Here is a 19,333-nt window from a genome sequence, read left to right as displayed (position 1 = left end):
ATCAGCTTACTCTGTTCACTGAGAGGTGGCCAATGAAGATGCAGCTCTTTCATGCCTAACTGACCAGTCAAAGCTGGAGTGTTTTCTGTGCGTGCTTGTTGTCCCTTTTTGTTTGTTTGTAAATTATTCATGAGTCCTGTGTTGATTCCTGACATTAGACTTGCTCAGCAATGGAAACACAATGCTGTGAATGATGACGTACCAATTCTTATTGATCTCTATTTAAAATCTGAAGTGGTCTCTGTCAAATCTACAGAACATAATTTCAAGAATCGCTTTAATTACATTTGATTAAGTACACTGCCTTTGTCAGTAGCTGTAAAGATACATTGTGTAATTAATTTTGTGCTAAAGACACAGTTGAGTCTAACCTGATTTGTTTTTTGTATCATAAAGCAATCGTTTTATCTCTTCCCAGCTGTTTTACCATGCAGTAACTTGTGATAAGGTGCTCGAACATAACAAAAATAAGAACCTCGTCATTCCTCAATATGTATTTGATTTCTGTGTGTGAGGGCGAGTATGATAATGAGATGTAAAGATTGTTTTACCAGTTGTTTTTTGTTTGTTTTTTTAAATCATTGTTCCTATTAATAGTATTTATTGCTCTAGATTCATAAAAGATTAGTTTGCTGTTAACTTGTGAAACAAGACAGTTATTCAGATATATTTGTTTTTCATTGAGGGTTTGTCTCCTGTTTTACCCCCCACCCCAAATTGGTGATTAATAACTGTGATGAACAAACAAACTTTTCTGTTTTATTAAAATAAATCCAGATTTGTAAACAGAAACTAAATAAATTTTTCAAGAGAAAGCCAACTGGTTGTAGAGTTCCTCTTTGATATGGCAGAGACAAGTTATTAACATTCCCAGTGGGCTATTTAAAGTATGTTCAGCATGTCTTAAGTGGAAACTCTTAGAAGTGCAGCACTCTTTATCGGGTTCAATGCATGTATGAATATAAAGAGCCTGATAACGCGTGAAACCTCATTCAACAGGGCTGTAACAATGTTTACAAAGCTGTCATGTAGTCTGTATTGAACCCCAGTGTTTTTCAGTATTCCACTCAGCAGTGAAAGACCCATAAGAGGTCTGGCTGTGCTGTGCATACCTTGTCCAGCCCCTCTTATCTCTGACAGGTTGTTTAGCATCTCCAATCTCCACCAGCTGGACTACCTCACCAGCAACCTGTTGCCTGGAGATGGGAGGGGCTCTGTAAGGATGGAAGACAAAGACAGATGCTGTGTCTACAGGCTGACATGTTTCTGAGTCTTTTGCAGAAAATTTAGTATTGGCATAAAACCTTAAACCGTTTGTATAAAAACAAAAAACTAAAAAAAAATATATAGCATATAAATGCAAACGGATTTATTTGCAAATTTGGATAAATAGTTAAACTTTTAACCAAGTGTATTTACATTTGCTTGTATAGTTATGTGTTAGAAGTTGTCAACCCTCCATTTCTCTCAGTCTCTTTTTGTCTTTCGGCCTTTCTGTCTCTCTCTCACACACTATGAGGTCAGAGGTTAAGCAGGCAGCTCCTCAGAGGCTCTGATCCTCCTTAACCCTTTTGTCTCCAGACAAACTTAGCCTAGAACATGAAGGGGGGAGAAAGAGGAAAATCTTAGGGAGCTCCTGTTCAAAAAGGTGGGCTGCATTGCTACACTTTTGCATGTACACTTACAGAACTCTCTGTATAGCAGGGAATGAGTAGAGAGAGTAAAGCTATGAGGGATGTAACACCAAACACAGCAAATGGAGGTGTGTGTATATAAAACGCCCCATGCAGTCTATTAGTAGAATACTTTCTTAGACACACTGGTTGGACAGCAGATTGATTAACCTTGGCAATCAAAGAGCCTAAGTGGTGCTTATCATTACCGTCATTGTTGCTCCCCTCCTACACATGTACACATATGCAACCAGCTCCTTTTCTTGAGGCATGCACTCATTTTCTTACCCAAATCTACTTGAGCATGATGGTTTCTAACAGAAGACCACAAACACAACTTTTTAGCAGTCATCTTATGTTACAAGACTGACATTTTAAAAATGCCACCTGCTGAGCCATGTTTTATAAAAAACTAAATGGTGTTCCTGCTGGATTGTATTTTAAAGCCTCTGCGTAGCTATGTAGAGCAATTTCTCTTGCGCAGAAGCTTTTTGAAAAAACATACCAAAGAAAGCTCTTTTTTAATTATGGGCTAAATAATTTGTTTAAATATATAAACTGGAGTCTCTTGAAAAACTCTGAAAGGCATTTGTGTGATGTCTAGCATTAGTGCTGCCATTCTGTGTGGAATAAGTGGTCTGAGATGAAGTGTAATTGGAAAAGCTGATTATGGTTCATCTCTGTGGAACTGATGGTGGTCCTTACTGTCTGGTTTAGCCCCCATGAAACAACGGTTCCACTGGGATGGGATAAAAATGCTTCAATCTATTTTTTTAATTTCTTAACAGTTGGAATATAATTATTCAAATTCCACGTATGCGAGCCTTCAGAAATCGCTGTTCGTCAAATTCTATATCTTTTTAAGAAACTCCAACCTCCTATGGTTTGTTCAGATTAATGGAAGCTGCTTTAAGAGCCTCATCAGAGCTAGTTATAGTCAGAGGATGAGGACGTCATTGTAAAATGGGCTCATGGATGCATTAACCCTTCTTTCAGCATGTGTGTTTCTGTAATTAGAATCAGAACGCACAGTGCAGCGCTAAGAGAAGAGCACAATGGCAATACAATAACATAAAACAATAAATGCTTGCCATTACATATGGTGTGACAAAGTATGATGGTAGTGGTTTATTCGAATGGTGCAATTTATCCTTGTTGGTATTTAAAAGCCACAAGAAAGGCCTAATGCTGTTAAGGACTGTATAGTAACAAGACTCCGACCCAAGCTAATTTCCTCCTAAATGAGAGTTTATGGCTGAAACAGCCCTGAAATTACTGAAGTAGATCTTAATATGAGCATAAGGGATGTCAAGGATAATAGGCCAAGTAAGAGTGCGTGTGGTAAGTGAGTGCGCTTGGGCGTTGAGTCTGAAGACAAAAGAAGGGGTTAAGGGTCAAACTAACAGCAGACTGGCTAGCTGAGGGTCAGAGGGCGCAGACTAACCTGATCAGTGATGTCTGTTTATCTAAAGACCTCTGAACTATCATTCTGATAAAGCTGCAGCAGCTTTCTTGTTCAGTTCTGGACTCTCACTTTTAGGTTAGTTCCACAACTCAAAACGCTTTTTCTTTTTTTCTTAAGTTTTGTAAAACAGATGATAGCTCTGAATGAATAAATAAACATGCAGCATGACCTCAGATGCAAGAATTGGGTCAAACAGAAGGGGAACATTTTCTTTTGCTCTTGGGGGGGGGGGGGGGGGGGGGGGGGGGTTGGTAATGTCTGATATGAGCAGAACTAATTGTTTTAACTCCTAACATACCACCAAAGTCCCAAGACTGGCAGTCAAACATACATGACAGGGTGAAAGGGACAGAGGCACTTCACAGTGGGTGGTGGTGGGGGCTTCAGGCCGTCATGGAGCCAATGTCCCGTCCGATTACAGCCAGAGGACTGGTGAGGCACGCTAATCCTTAACTCACACACAGACAAACACAAATGGAGATGCACAAGTATGCTCTCTCGAAGACAAAGACACAACCGGCGTTACAGAGAGATGTGCCCACATGCTAAGTCTGACACACACAGACCTATTCAATACCCCAAGCACGCTGACCTCACTCGCCCTGTCCAGTCAGGACACAGAACAATGATATCACTTGCAGGACTTTTTCTTGCCACCATGCTGGTTTGCTTATTGCAAAAACTGGCCACAGCCTCAAAGATTCTCAGTTTGGACAAATGAGTCCTGTCATTATATTTGTGTTAAGAACAGGGCTGAAAAGGTTTTAAGTTCAAGTTCTTTGTAAGCATATACAAACATTTCACAAAAAGGCAAAACTCTCAACAAAGCAGAGTCACAAATGATATACTGGAGTTATAATCTTTTCATTTTTAATTTAGCTTCTAACACGGGAAAAGGACATTTAACATAAAATAATGTTTCAGCAGAGGAATTTAATGAATCTAAATCACTCTCTGTTCCTCTTTCTTAGAATTTTATTCTCAGTGATTAAAAGAACTTTTTAGCGTTATAAAACGCATATTGAAAATTACATCATATCGATGCACTGTTTATAAACATAGCGTTATGAACTATTCTCAGACACAAGACCTGCTTATAGTTGCAGCCCCCACAGTTAAAACAGGATATTAAATCAACCCGTCAGGATCTTTTAAATAAGCAAACAACATAATATGCACTTTAACATTGTATTCAGAGAAAATAAGGATGGTAGTTTTGCTTTTTTAATATGTAAATATAACATTTGCCTCAGTGTTTTTTTTCCCTTGCTTCCCTTTACTGTAACATTTCTGTCACCATTCTTGCAAGCTTGCTTTCACTCTTGTACAAACAACTTTGCAAACAGGCTGAACAAGACCACTGCTGTGAGACAAACACAAACATCAATAAACAAACAAATCCATTCATACACCCCACTACCTCCAATCTCATGTAGCAGTATTCCAAAGCACTCACTCAGCTGGCTGTCAGAGCCCACTGTTTGCCGGAGGCAGCATTGTTTGGCTCATTCCCAGGGCATTTCTATGATCTTGTCTTATTATTAATAGATGGTGTCAGAGAATCGTTGGCCTCTCTGTCTGACAACGCATTAGCATAAACACAGTCTTCCTCTCAAAATCTGTTTGCACCACATTGTTGTTCTTAATTATAGATGCTGAAATGTTTGTTACCTCTCCACTGGACTGTATGAGTCTAGCTGCTGGTCCATGAAAGCTATGAAACTAATGAAAGGCTTTTACTAACTGACTGCTTTTAACATTTAGTAAAAATTTTTTACATAATATTGCAAACAAAAGCAGAACTAAACATAATGCCTAAAATCAGTCAAACATTTGCCTCAGTGTTTTTTTTAATAGAGCATCAAAGTAACCTAAAGATTAGGGATGAAAAGATATTGTGAGTAAAACAAAAAAAAAAAAAAAAAAAACAGAAAAAAAATTGAAATTCACATAAAACATCTCATCAAGTCAAAGTCCAGAAAAGCTGAAACTCCTCTCGGTGCTGAGTACAACTTTAAAACTATGTCAAAATCAAAGCACAACTCATGTCTACTACAAAAAGCTTTTCTCATTCTCTAATCCGCGCCTCCTCTGTGCTCCTTCCAGCGAACAGGTAATTGAGTGGCAACAGGACGTTTAGCACAACACAAGCAACACATTTAAGTGAGGAGAAGGGAGGCTTGAGAAAGACAAAGGAACTAGAACTGAGGATGCACAGATGTGTCCTTTGTGGATGTTCTTTGACCACCACAAAATCTTTTAAGTCTTCCAGTCCTACTTTAGATTGCTGCACAGCACAGAATCAGCATTACACATGGTTAGTGATGACATCCTCCAGGCAACTGATTCTGGAGATTATGTGGTGGTTGTTCTGGATTTCACAGCATTCAATACCGTGGACAATGGGATGTTATTGTCTAGGGTCCAGAACTTGGTGGGGATCTAAGGAGAAGCACCAGACTGGTTTAGGTCATACTTGATATTATGTGTGTCAGCATAAGTGAATTTGAATCTACCACAGTTCCAGTGTCTTTTGGGGTTCTACAATGATTGGTTTTAGGGCCTCTCATGTTATATTAGCATCTTTTTCTTTTTTTTTTTTTTTACATAGATTTATTAAATATAAACATATGATTTAAAATAGCAGTCTATGTTTTGGCATTGCTGCTGACATTAGTCAAAAATAATCATCTCATATCAATGCTGAGCTAAGTTTTGATCCAAAAACTAAATTCTTGGTAAGTTTTATTATGTTTTTATGCAAACATTTCTGCTCCTTGACACAGTTCTTTGCTCTAAATCTCACCATCTAATCAGGGAATGGCAACTACGTATTGTGGTTCCTTATAAAACTCAAGCAGCCATGTTCCTCATGTTCTTTAGTCTTTAAGCTACTTTCAATTTAATTAAAACTTGAGGCCAAGCCCATCTCTTGCCCAATTGCAGCATATTGTCTGTGCCAATACAGAAGGAAGCTCAGCTCAAGTCCAAGCTGGATAACATTAAAATTACTTCAGAACCCAATGGACCAAAGGGAGGGAACATATTACACCAGTTTAAAATGGTCTGTGGAACAACTTGCCAGAGAACCTCAGGGATGCAGAGACTGTTGGTGGTTTAAAAGATGCTCAAAACCAACCTTTTCGCTTAGTTTATGGTTGAACTTTTTTTAATTTATATATTGTGTTTTATTTAGTTTACATTTATGTCTTTTACTTATTTTATTATATACATATTATATTCTATACTTACTTCTGTACTTATTCTTTGATGTTCATTGTCATTGTTCTTCTTGATTTGAGGTTTATTTAATCTTGTTTTGTCCTTTTTAAGTTGTCTTTTTCCTCATTGGGGAATCTCCACATTTGGAGCTATGCCTTCTTAGTCTGCTGGGTCATTACTATGGAAAGCTTCCTTTTCAGGGATTGATGGGGTCCTGCACTGCAGCCTTGGCTGTGATGTAGACCCCTGATCTGGGCAGTTTCCATGGTAACACCCTCAGTGCTTCTTGTTGAGGCAGCTGCTGGTGTGGTTGGATCCCCAAGATATTGTTTCCTCACCTCAGCATCAACAAGATGTTTATTCTCAGATGTTTATTTCACGTTATTTATTTTTTTATATTAATGTTTTGGTGAAAGTCAGTTTATATTTGCTAAATACGAGGTGGGTCTTGTATATATGTGCTGCAGGTGTGGCTGGTGATGTGTGTGAGAAAGACAGTATGATTAAAAATGTGTTATTGAACTTCAATGTTCTATACTTGAGTTTGTGAAGTTGTATATATATTTAATATACTTTGCACTGCTTTTGGAAGAAATGCGCTTTGTAAATCAAGAATATGTGTGTTTTTAATATGTGTTTTGTAGCTGTGTGTGTAAAACATCCCCACGGTGATTGGCCAACTTAAATCTGCAAATGTCATTTGTGACAAGCAGTGAACTAACCAGAAAGTGAATACACTAGATTATCTGAACATCTACATTTCTCTTTTTCTATCAGCTATTTCAAAATTTAGAAACAGTCTTTTCACCCATCATTTCCTATAGCTAGAATACCACAAAAGAATACATTAAATTCACTATAAAGAGCATAAATCATCCAGGAATTCAGCATTATTTCAGTTTTAATGAAACGAGGCATTAATTCAAAAAAGAAATAGGGAGTGAAAAGGAATGATATATGTGCAACTTCTGACTACAGGGAAAATGGCTAATGTCAAGGTTAATAAATATAGACAATGCCATCTGTATCTTATTTTACTCACAGACGAGTGTGTTCAATGAATTCTGACCTATTCATCTCCCTCTCCTCATCCTCCTCAGCTGTTAAAAGGTCTGCTGCTGTTTACATGGGTGTGATACCTCTATCTCCACTTCTTCACACTGTACTCGTCACCTGACACAAAGTGCTTTCATTCCATTAGTATTAATAAAGTACTTTGCGTGTACAGCGAGCCACCCCTTTCATTAAAAATGGATAAAGCAGCATCTCTGTCTGCAGCTATCCGTGTTGTTGTTTTTTTCCCTTCATTGACTTTTGGGTATGCTTTTATTTCTATTTCTTCAATAATCTCAGTAAATTTTGTGTGTGTGCATGTGTGCAGACACTTACATCTGATGCATTCTTCTGCCCATGCTGTTAATGTCATCACGCACATTTTTATCACACCTGGGGATTATTATTCAAAAATAACATCACACAGTATTTCCATTAAGTGTGTAGATGCCACCTCCTTCTGTCACCATATGGAGCAGTGCTTTCAGTATGAACATGTACTGTATAATTACTATCACCTCACTCTTAAATGGTTCTTATTCTTATTTTAGGGTGATAACAACAAGTCTTCAAACATATTGAAGGCAAGAGTCATGACATAAATGTCCTGAAAGAGCGGCATTATTTATCATTTGGTGAAGAAAAGCTGAAGTCAAAACATTTATACCAGTCCCTAAAGAAAGGTTTCTGGAGATCAGTTTTTATTAAATGCACATCTCTTTGGGAATGATTGGTGCATATTATGTTCTAGCCAGAAATGCTCCTTCAGCATGTTAAACACGGTGACAGGCAGAGGGGATCCATAGGGTTAAACCTATTGACAAAACTGCATATTTACAACTAAATAAACAAGTAGTATAAATAAAACAAAAAACAAACAAACAAAAAAAAAAAAACCCACCAAATGTTTTGATGTTAAAACTGTCTGCTAAAAAATTCTGCTTTATTTGAACTGTGGGATGACTGATCAGATCTAATGGTCTGTCTTAAATGACAAATTTAAGTGGATACAAGTGGTCTTTGATTTTTCCAGTGAACCCCAAGAACTTGAGAGAAGGTAACTTGAGATATTTTTTGGCGGCTACATTTCACCTCTCATCTAAAAAGCTGCTTCAGTTCTAACCAGCTGATGGGGTGTTTCAAGCTCATAAACTGTGGTTGGGGCATCAGGAGAGTCATGAATGTCATAAAAGTCATTGAAGTCACATGTGAGTTCCTGACCCAGTATTCTGTGAGTTATTCAGGTTATATGGATCATTCTCACCTGTGAATACCTATGTGTTGGTTAACCCAGGGTGTCAATGGTTGTGAAACTACCTGGGGAAAAGAGTCATGGCTGCTTTGTAAGTAATGTGTCAGTGATATCTAAGCTGTTTTTTTTTTTCCAAAAAACATATTGCCTTTAACTCTTCTCCCAAACTTTCTGTCTTCTCTATCCAAAATGTGTACTTTCCTTCTTCTTCAGCAGATGCAGGTGCCACTGAGTTTTGACTCAGGGACTTGGCACTATGAATGATCCTGCTTACAAATAGGTTGTATCACTTTACTGCCAATATAAGGATCTGTACACTCCTCTGAACAGGTCAGTTGATGTTATTTTCTGTGGCTTTTTATCCATGCCTGTCTTTATCCTTTACTTTGACTGATATGTTTCTTACTGTGACCACACTGTGTCCATATACTCCAGTATTTTATCTATTAGTTGTTTTCTTATTTTTAATGTTGGATTTTTGGCTCTTGCTGTATGTAAGTTCATTCTAATTATTTCTTTCATTTAGATTGTCTTTTAGAAAGAAACACCTCCTTAATACCCTCAACATGTTTTTCCCCACATTATTTTCTCTTTAACAGTTTCATGGTGATTGAAATACACTTTTTTCAAACTGTTCATGATAAAGTGAAGTTTTTGGAAATATTGTGGCAACTTTTAAAATGTACACATTGCATTAACAAAAACAAAACAGAGGTGATCGTCTTCCGAGCCAAAAAGGACACAGTAAAAGGTCACCACAGAGTCTCATTCTACACACCTAAACCACCAACCAATACAGAAATCTGGGTGTTGTGATGGTCTCAGACTTACATTTTGTCATTAGCCAGCATGATTACGTGATTATTATAACAGTGTCTTTACAGGTCTACTTACAAAATTAACTAGACAACTACAGCTTATTCAGAACTCTGTTGCTTAAGCCATAAGAAAGTGGACCACATCAGCCCAGCTGGCTGCCTGTCTGTCAGAATATAGACTTCTGAGTTCTGTTGCTGGACTATAAAGCTCTGAATGGTTTGGAACCAAAATACATAAATGACCTCTTGACCCAGTCTGAACCTACCAACTGGATCTGATCTTCTATCAGTTACAGGAGTCAGAACCAGAAGTGGAGAGGGTGCATTCTACTTCTGTGCTCCACACGTCCGGAACAAACTCCCTAAAAGCCTCAGATAGCTGAAATCCAGGTAAAAGACACCCCTGTTATGAGCTGCGTTTGAATAGTTTTTATTTGAAAATCCAAATCTTCACTGTTTCTTTCAAGCTTTCAAGCTTGAACAGAGCACTGATACACTTACCAAGAAATCCAGAAAGAACTTTGTTGTGTTTACATTTGGGAATAGAGCATACACTCAAAAATCCCAATCATAATCTTTATGTACTACAGACAGTTAGAATAATTCAGAATCAGTTAACAACAGTAGTGAACGTCTTTAGGTTGGTAAAGATTAAGTTTGATGCCTATTTTGTATCAATGGGTTGGTTTTGCCCCATGGGTTGACACACTGAAGCTGCAGACAGTTCTTGGGTCATTACATGGAATATGATTTCTATCTGCATGAAGAATCCAGAAAGAATGATCTCTTTCCTGTGCTAAGAATCAATGTTTTGTTTTTTTCAGTGACATTGTCTATGGGCACATTCACATCATCTTTTTTTATACAATATGAATCCTAGTCTGTTTGCTCAGAAAGTCTGCTTTGTTTTGGGAAATGTGAACATGCCAAACAAATTCTGATTCAGATCAAAGAAGCGGACTTGGTCTCCCTACAAACCCCGGTTTTGGTCTGTTTCAAGTGGACTAAATGCAGGAAGCGGACTACAAAAAAAAGTCACTACCTGCATTTGATGTAGTGTTACATTGTGGATAAATACATAGCGATCGTGTTAAGAGTCCTCTGTCTCTTCTGTTGTTCATACTGCACCCATTGTTGCAGTTTATTTCTGCAGTATATTTGCATAAAACAAAATAAAATAGCCAAAAAAGTGATAGTTTCGTGCTCCATGTTAATTTTTCCAAAAGGAAATGAAGTTGTCTTCTTCACGCAGGTCTTGTTCTCTCTTTTGCTAAATACAAAGTTTTTTTTCCCACGGGGGTTTATAAATTCCTGCAGTGGTAGTTTCACCTGCATGTTTGTATGTTTATATTTTTCTAGGTTCTGATACAAACCCAACGCTATAACTTGTCAGAAATCCTTGAAAACACCAAGCTTATATCGTTTGATCCAAAGTAGGCTGAATAATTTCACGCCTGATCTTATTTTTGAAATGTTTACTGCAAAGTGTCATCATGTGTATTCATCAGTCTAGTGTATCATGAAGCGAGTGGTACACACATACATGGGTGCAGAGCTGTCCAAGAGTTTTCTGTGAAAGGTGTGACACTACGTGTGATTTTGGTGCATAAAGTGAAAAAAATCACACATCTTTCTGTGGTATCACCTGTCAATCAGATGTCTAAACCGAACATCAGTGGAGCTCATGCTGTACACACACTTGCAAAAGTTTTTAATCATAAAGGCAGTTTGGACCGATTATGAAGCAATGAAGCCAGACTAAAGCCATTATGCACACATATTCCGAAGATACTACGCACAGCAATACTTTTTATTGAATCACTGTCAGGTTTTTGGGAACATTCACATCAGTGATGAGATTTTGTCCAGCAATTTTGCTAATTTAATTTTTTCTGGAGGTTACTGGAGGTGTTGAGAACAAAGACGGAAGAGGCTGTGGTAGCGAAAATGAGACAAACAGGTAGATGAGGAAGTGAAGCGAGTACAAAAAAATTTGCCAGGTGATTAGAGGTGTGGCCCTCCTGAACTTCACACGTCAACTCCATTTATTGTGTGAGTTAATCAACCAGGTGCACAGTTACACAGACCATATAAAATACAAATTGTTATAATTAAAAGTAATATGTTAGTCTTATAAATCTTCTGTATGGATCTTTAAGTAGAAAAAAAAAAAAGTCAATCGTTAAAAATCCAACTTCTGTTTTCTATCATTTTTTGGCTCTAGTGGCCTTTATTGAAGAGTAAATACACAACGAAGGGAGTCGAGGCAGAGATTTATACCTCGATCAGCTGTGTTAAGGATCTATACCCTTGGTATATGAGGTGGCCACTCATGCAGTTGAGCTAAAAGCCATCCTGCTGACCTCTGATTACCTAAATTAAAAAGAGTCAGTGATTAACACAAATATTTGTCATACATAGTGATTTACTATATTATTTTGTTTTTTGTTTTTCTCTGTGAGGTTGTGCTTTGCATCTCTGAATAATGAGAAACACAGAATGTGGTTTTGTAGCTAAAGCTAATGTTTACATGAAATGAAAATTAGTTTTGAAATTGGTCAGTGTAGATTGTTGCTTCGTTTTTCTGAGATGTCCAAGGGTCTTTTGGCCCTGTCACGAGCTGCCAGAGAAATTATGGACAGGAACAGCAGGGATGCACAAAACTAAATTGAAATTTTAGTTGCATATGTGAATGATGACAAAAATAGAAAAGAAATGATATTTGCTTTAAAAAATCCAGCACATCTTGTATAAGTGTATGTGATATTGGAACAAAACTGGCCTGTAGACCAAATTCAGCAATCCAAAAAATAATAGGCAATGTTTAATATAATTATAATAAACATTTGCATCACAAGTTTTACTTGTGAAAATCCATAGAAACATCACATTGTAACAACTCAGAAAAACCATTCATCTGTATCTAACAGAAATATTCACAGTATTGTTGTACAGTAGTAAAGAGAGTTGGCTGCTTTACCTGTCGGTCATCACTTATCACTGGAAAAATATGTAGAATAAAAACTCAAAACACTAAAATGAACAAAAAACAAGCAAACACTCTAGAGTAGATGCCCGACAGAACAATGCCAGGCGTATGTAAATCTATGCTGGCACTTTGTTAAACAACTCTAGCTTGCCAGATGGTTGAACCTAAGCTGACCCATAAATAAACCAACATCCAGCTGACTATGTAAGCATGTAGGAGGGTTAACCAGCACATATAGAAGGAAAATCTTGCTAAAGTTGACCTAAATGTGTGCATGTGCAGATTATTGTCATTGACTGGTCATTACTGGAATCAGTTGTCTCTTTGTGGTACTTCTTCAACATTTTCAAGTACTTCTTTCAAATATATTGCCAGACTTGTTATTTAAAGGAAAACATCCTTGAGAAAGTGTGAAGCATATAGTGTGGTTGCATTGTAAAACATACCCCTGATCATCCTCTTACAAACACACACCGACCCAAACATGCACACACACATACATGCACATGTTACTCCTCCTGACCTTTCACCTCCTGTCAGCTGTCCTTATTGTCAAAGGGAACAGCCCGCTCTGTCTGATCACGTTTCTTCCACCTAGAAAAGCTGTAGCAACCACAAACTGTACTGGGAGGTAAGATAAAAACACTGACCCTGACATACCTCTTACCACACTCATGCATTTGAATTTTATGTATTTATTTCAATTTTAATGTGTTAAAAAAAAGCCCCTGCAAAGAGTTTGGCATCTGAAGCCTCAGCCTCACTCTCAGAGACAGGGGTCAAATGTTTCTAGTTCCTCATTTCATTGGACCCGAACATGTCTTGTGGCAGAACAGAATATTAAATAACATATTACGAAGGAGGTAATGTGAGGTTCTTTGTTGCCTCTGAGAGACTCACAGTTACGTGAAGCAAGTTTATGGAGAGTGATTCGAGTGTATAAAGGCTTGCTAAAATCAATCTGAGCGATCAATGCTAATAACTCTTTCTTCTGTTTGAGAGTGAATATGATGTTGATTGACAGGGTGAGAGCTGTGAGGGCACCAGAATGTGAGACTAACTGCATCCTCTCTGATCAGCAGATGAAGGTTAGAAATATAACTTGTGTAAGAGCATAGAGGAGGAGTATGTATAGTTACAGAAATCATTATCATTTTGCAACCTGAAAGCTTGGGTGTTTAACAATCTTATACATTACAACTAAGAGATGCATTTTGATTCTTTATTCATTTAAAAGTACTAATCCAATTTGAAGTTTTAAGTAAATCTCCTGCAATAAATCGTGCAATGTAATCAAGTTGCAAGAGTGCAAAGCATAAAATCACATGATTACAAGTCAGGGATTTCTATCAATGGTCATTATTGATTATGCAAGTTTTCTTTCTCTTGCAGTTAGAAACCTTTGAAAATAATACTTTATTGATATCTTTAGGTTACTGTCATGATAACTACATTGTTCAATTCATAGAAATCAAACAGGAGTGAGATCATAGTTATTCAGACCTAAATAACCACCATCACTTAAACTACCAGGCAAAGCTAAAAGTCTAAACACCACTTATTAGAAAAAGAAATACATTATTTAATGTAAAGGAAGCTTATCTACCATTATTTTATTTTTGCATTGTTTGAATGTGAGCACCAAATTAAATTAGTTAATTTACATCAAAGAATTTTATAAGAACTTCAAACCATTTGTATACAAAATTCTCACATTTATACAGCATCTAGTTCCAAAAGCTGTCAAATAAATTTTTGCCTTTGAAATATTTAGGTTGAAACTTAAGGTGGCATTAGAATTACATTCTCTCATGAAACATTGCTTAAAGTTTTACCTGAGACTGTGTGAGACTGCTCTTATGCATCTTTTCCCCAACAGTTTAATAGTTAACATTAAAGGGAAAATTTGTCCTAATTACCAATTTTTTTAAATGAAGTCAGTTCTTGAAGGGTGAACAGTGACATTTACGTTTGCAACTACACCCCCATTGTGTGCATGATGAATAAAACCCTTGGGTTTGTAAAATGTGGATGCACTTATGGTGTCATTTACAGTCTTTTCCACTGAACAACTCCATTGGCCCTATGTGGAGCAGAAGCAAGATGACCGGCAGAGAAAGCTCTGCTGACACCAAGAATCAACATGGCATGTGACTTCAGAAGACAACCAGCTGTTCCAACTCATGACAGAGCACACTTGCTGTGTAGCTCCGACATGAGTACCAGACATTATCCTGTAAATCCAGCATCAAAGCCTAGATTAAATCAGACACTGCCTAAGGTTTTCCCAGTCTTTGATTCAATGCCAGTTTTTTTGTCTCATTGGGAAAACCATTTGTACCAATTAAATATTTCCGCTACTCAACAGTTTAGGGTCTTTGTTGTGTTTTCATCAAGCAAAGGTTTTCAGTATGTGACTGACCCTGGACTAAAGACAGGCCAGTTTAACACCTGGATTTATTTGCGTTATCATGGTAATGATGTTGAAGAATGTGATTTGGCGGCTGCATGCATTGTCCCAAAACAAAAGCATATTCATAAAGGTTATTTGGAAATGAATACTCGCACCACCAATGATGTTTTCTTGCACTCAGAAGGAACATCAGATGTTGGGGTAAAGATAAAGAGGATACATTTTCATGATTTCAATAAATAATTTCAAAGCCTTGTCAGATTACAGGTAAGGTACTTGTTACCTCAAACCATCTTATACAGGAACTTTGTTGACTCGCTGTGGCTGACTATGTCCAGTGATTTCGACTATAAATAATCTTTAAAAGCAGTCAGGATCCAAAGATTGTAGCTATATAATGCTGATTTTCAGTCTTGCTTACTCGTTCTATCTGTACTTCTTTACCCCTCTCTCAGATTTTGTTCTGTTTCAACATATTGCTATTCACTAGATATAGTTTTGTTTTCCTATTTGCTTTTGCACTATACCACCTCTTTAGTCTTTTATTGTGCCAACCATTAAGATATTACTATTATCAAACTAAAGATTCTCAGTTCCAAGTTGCTATGTAGTCTTTATCTTTTTTTAATCAAATAAACAGATTGAAAATGTTTAAGAAAGTACTTCATCTGCAATACATTTTTGTTCACATTCTATAGTGTCCTAAATGTTTTTGTTGTAACTTGAACTAAAAGCAAATGGTGCAATCAATGGGGTGCACTGAATGCTGGGGAAAAAACTCTAATGACCCAGTAATTTAGCTAAATATGCTCATAAAGCCTTTCATTGTAATTAACAGAATGTGACAATAAATCTCATATCAGTTTAATCATTTTAAGTGGGTTTGTTCTCATTTGGTATATTTCAGTTTACTATATTACAACTGTCAATGGTGCTAGTTGCAGCAAAATAAACAGGATGTAGGTAAGTCTGAACAGGGAAGCTTCTGCTGCCTCCATGTGGACATCAAGTAAAATAACTTATTTGCCTGATCAGGGAATTAATGTTTTATTTCCTTTTTTAATTGAACACATATACATCAATATTGTATATTTAAAAAATAAATTACAACATTCAGTATGCTTTTTTTTGTAAATAAACATGCTTTACAGATAAAGTGTGTGCTGTAGATCCAGAGTAATGAAACTGGTTAGTGGTTCATCTGGTCTTTCTGCCTTTTCCTTTTTTGCCTTTTTTGCCTTTGCCCTTGTTCTTCAAAGCCATTCGAGTACGGTAACCTCTCCACCAGGACTGGGCAATGATAGCCGCTTTGGTTTTCAGCTCCAGCTCTTTCATCTCCTCCCTTCTCTTCTCTTCTGCCAGCCTCCGTTTCTCCTGGATCTGGTTGTACTTCACCTCCAGGGCAAGAAAAGTTTTTTCCAGCTCCTTCAGCATCTCCTGTTCATTTGCATATTCACTTTCTGTCAGCTCCAGCTTGGCCTGAAATGCGATGGTGGCCATTTGGATATTGAAAGGATGAAGAAGAGAGACATAGTTGTGAATCAAGAAGGCAAATAATAATTGAATACACTTTTTTCCTGAAGATTTTAATAATAATAAATTTCCCTATGCAGAAGTGCTAAAATAAGTCAAGCATAAATTAGTCTCCATTGTGATTTAGGAACAGTTTGCAGATGGTAAACAAGTATAAATGATTCTGTCGTGTTCAGTATTTCAATGTGGAGGCACACCTGAGGTCATTTAATGAAATGCTAAGGTATATAAAGAACAAAAAAGACATGTTTTAGAGATGGTACTGTTGATTAGCTCATTCGAACATTTATCATCACAGTTGTGTAAATATTCAAAATGATTAAATATTTTCGGGATTTCACACCCCTCCAAAGTGAAGAATACCCATGTGATGAATAAATTATCTTTCTATTAAGGACTTTTTATATTTTAAAAACCACAGAACTTGGATCTTTGTGTTTAACTGCAATTTTAGTAGAATTAAAGGTAATACACAAGCCTCTTCATAGTTCGGTACTGCATCAATCACAAACTTGACATGACAAAAATTAGCCAGAACATGTGATGTTCATACTGGTATCTCTGTTTAACCATTAAGCTCTGAGATAACCTCCAACTAAAGCACAGATGCATTCATGTTGCATTGGGTTTTAGCCCTTACCTACTTTTTGAGTCAAATTTGGCCCATTTGGACTTTTGACAGTGGTAAAATGACCATATAAAGGTATTTGAGCTGTTTGGTAACCAACATCATGGCAACAAGACATAATGTGATATAACCCTTGGTTTGATCTTCAAAGATAAGTGAGAAGAGTAAGAAGACAATATGGAAGAAAACTCTGATCACAGTACCTTGCTTTTAATGGAAGAGAAGGAAATATAATTCATGTTATTGAACATAACATATAATATATTTTGCTTATAAAAAATAAAAAAAAGAAAAGAAAAGATTTTTCTTCTAAATAATAAATGTTGAATTAATACTGATAATTGAGGGGGTTGCTCAACTGGTTGAACAGCCAGTGCATGTACAGAGGCAACAGCTTTTCCACAGGGTGGCTTTTTGCTGCATCTATATATCTCTCCCACCACTTATTCTGTCCAATGACTGTATAATAAAGGCTTGTTGATTACTTCGGAAATAAACTACTCAACTGTTATGAATAGCAGAATTATTTTATTAAACCAGCATCATCTCAGCACATGCTAAATTTACCTCATATAAAATACCATGCAGTTTCTTAATCTAAAAATTATACCCCCCACTGATATGGTTTTAACTTTAACTGATGAGGTAGTAGCATCCAGTAAACTAAAAACTATTTCTCTGCTAAACAATACCATTTACCATATTATTATTCATTTGTTTCATTACAAGTGTGTAGGTGCATGTGGTAGCAGGATTGGGGGGCTTGATGTTGTTGTCAATGAAAAGGTGCCGTTGCAGAAAAAGCATGGAAGCCAGTGAGTTAAGATTAAATGTGGCCTATGGGCTTCCTTAGAAAGGCACTCTTTATGGAATATTAATAACATGACAGCAATTACCATGAACTGAACAGATTTTTAACTAATTGGGTTTAATTAAATATAATAAATTGTATTGGACTGGATTATAACTGGATTGAATTTGATGTAAAGAGTTGTAAGATTATTTTAGCTGTGAATTAGCACTACATAAACAGACTAAAATGAATTGAATCAAAGGTAAAACCTCCTTTTAACTTCACAAACTGGCAACAGAATAAATTATTTATCTCAAGCTGAGTAGCTCTGTTTCCTAAAGTGAACAAACCTTTTAACCACTCACAAAAGCTAAAGACCTTTAAAGGAGCATAAAATAAATTCTTGCTTATGAATACCCATGATGCCACAGCTGACTACACTACATCTCAGTCGTTATTCTGCTTGAGGCATCAGGATCCACAAATTTGGCTTTTCAGCCTGTGCAACAGATCTCAAATAAAAAACTGCAGAAACACCAAACCAGTCACTGGAGCAAAAGTCAGGACTTGCTTATGCAGCACACTCACCATTGTTGTCCTGTGGTTTGATTCTTGCATCTTCTTCGTTATGCTTTAGACTGTGTCAAGTTTTTTATTGTACTCATAACGGCTTTTTTATTTTTTTAAAAAAAATAATATTTAAAAATTATTCTGTTTAGTGTGACAAAAAAAATCTGAACTAGCTAATCTCCACAAGCTATCAAAGAGCAGCTCATGCATAAGTTGGAAGTAACTTTAGCCACTTGCAGTGGCAAGTTTGTCTCCGTTTGTACCTGGGTTTCTTCCATTTTATCATCAAACACCTGGATCAAGTCTCCAATTTCCTTCCTCAGAATTTCATTTTTCTGCCAAAAAGGAAACAATACAAATCATGAATTATTTTAATAAAGACAGAATTGTTTCCACAATAGAAGTATTGTATAAATGTTACTGTATAGTGTCATGTTAAACTTACATCCTGGATAATTCTCTCTCCCTGGCTGTTTTCAAGCATCAAACTTCTGAGCCGCATCTTCAGTTCATCAGTTTCCTGTTGTAAACTGGTTTGCTTTGTGCTTGGTGTCTCCGTAGTCTTCTGGCCCGTTTTATCTGGGAGAAGGGATAAATCTTCTTCTTGTATATTTTTCAGATAATTCTGGTGATCCTTTATCTCACTTTCCTTCTTTGCAAACTGGAACGGTAAAAGAATAATCTTAAACATGTGAGGAATGATACTGTATATTTCACATGCCAAACTGAAGTCATGTGTCAGGCGGTTTTTCAATGTTCAGCCTGAATTCTCACCTCGTCATTTATTTTCTTTAAGGCTGTAGCTACTGTGTCTTCCTGTGAAATCAAGTGCTCCAGACTTTGAACAGAGGTTGGAAACAGCTGAGGTTCCTCGTCCATACTGGTCGACATTTTCATCGTGTGGCTGTGAAATGTTTTTAGGGC

General features: G+C 36.8%; 1 protein-coding gene across 1 annotated transcript; it reads right to left on the bottom strand.

Annotated features, from left to right (window-relative positions):
• Positions 1–16,082: 16,082 nt before the first annotated feature.
• On the bottom strand, positions 16,083–18,911 carry drc10 (dynein regulatory complex subunit 10; the record flags this gene model as incomplete). Its single annotated transcript, XM_079251667.1, has 3 exons — positions 16,083–16,364; positions 18,673–18,744; positions 18,855–18,911. The coding sequence occupies 3 exons, from the start codon at positions 18,909–18,911 to the stop codon at positions 16,083–16,085; spliced, it is 411 nt and encodes a 136-aa protein (XP_079107793.1).
• Between the last annotated feature and the right edge of the window lie 422 nt (positions 18,912–19,333).

Source organism: Telmatherina bonti (assembly GCF_933228915.1).
Source record: "Telmatherina bonti genome assembly, chromosome: 13".
In the NCBI taxonomy this organism is placed as follows: domain Eukaryota; kingdom Metazoa; phylum Chordata; class Actinopteri; order Atheriniformes; family Telmatherinidae; genus Telmatherina; species Telmatherina bonti.
The sequence above is the reverse complement of the archived record's forward strand: the minus strand, read 5'-3'. Positions and strand labels throughout refer to the sequence as shown.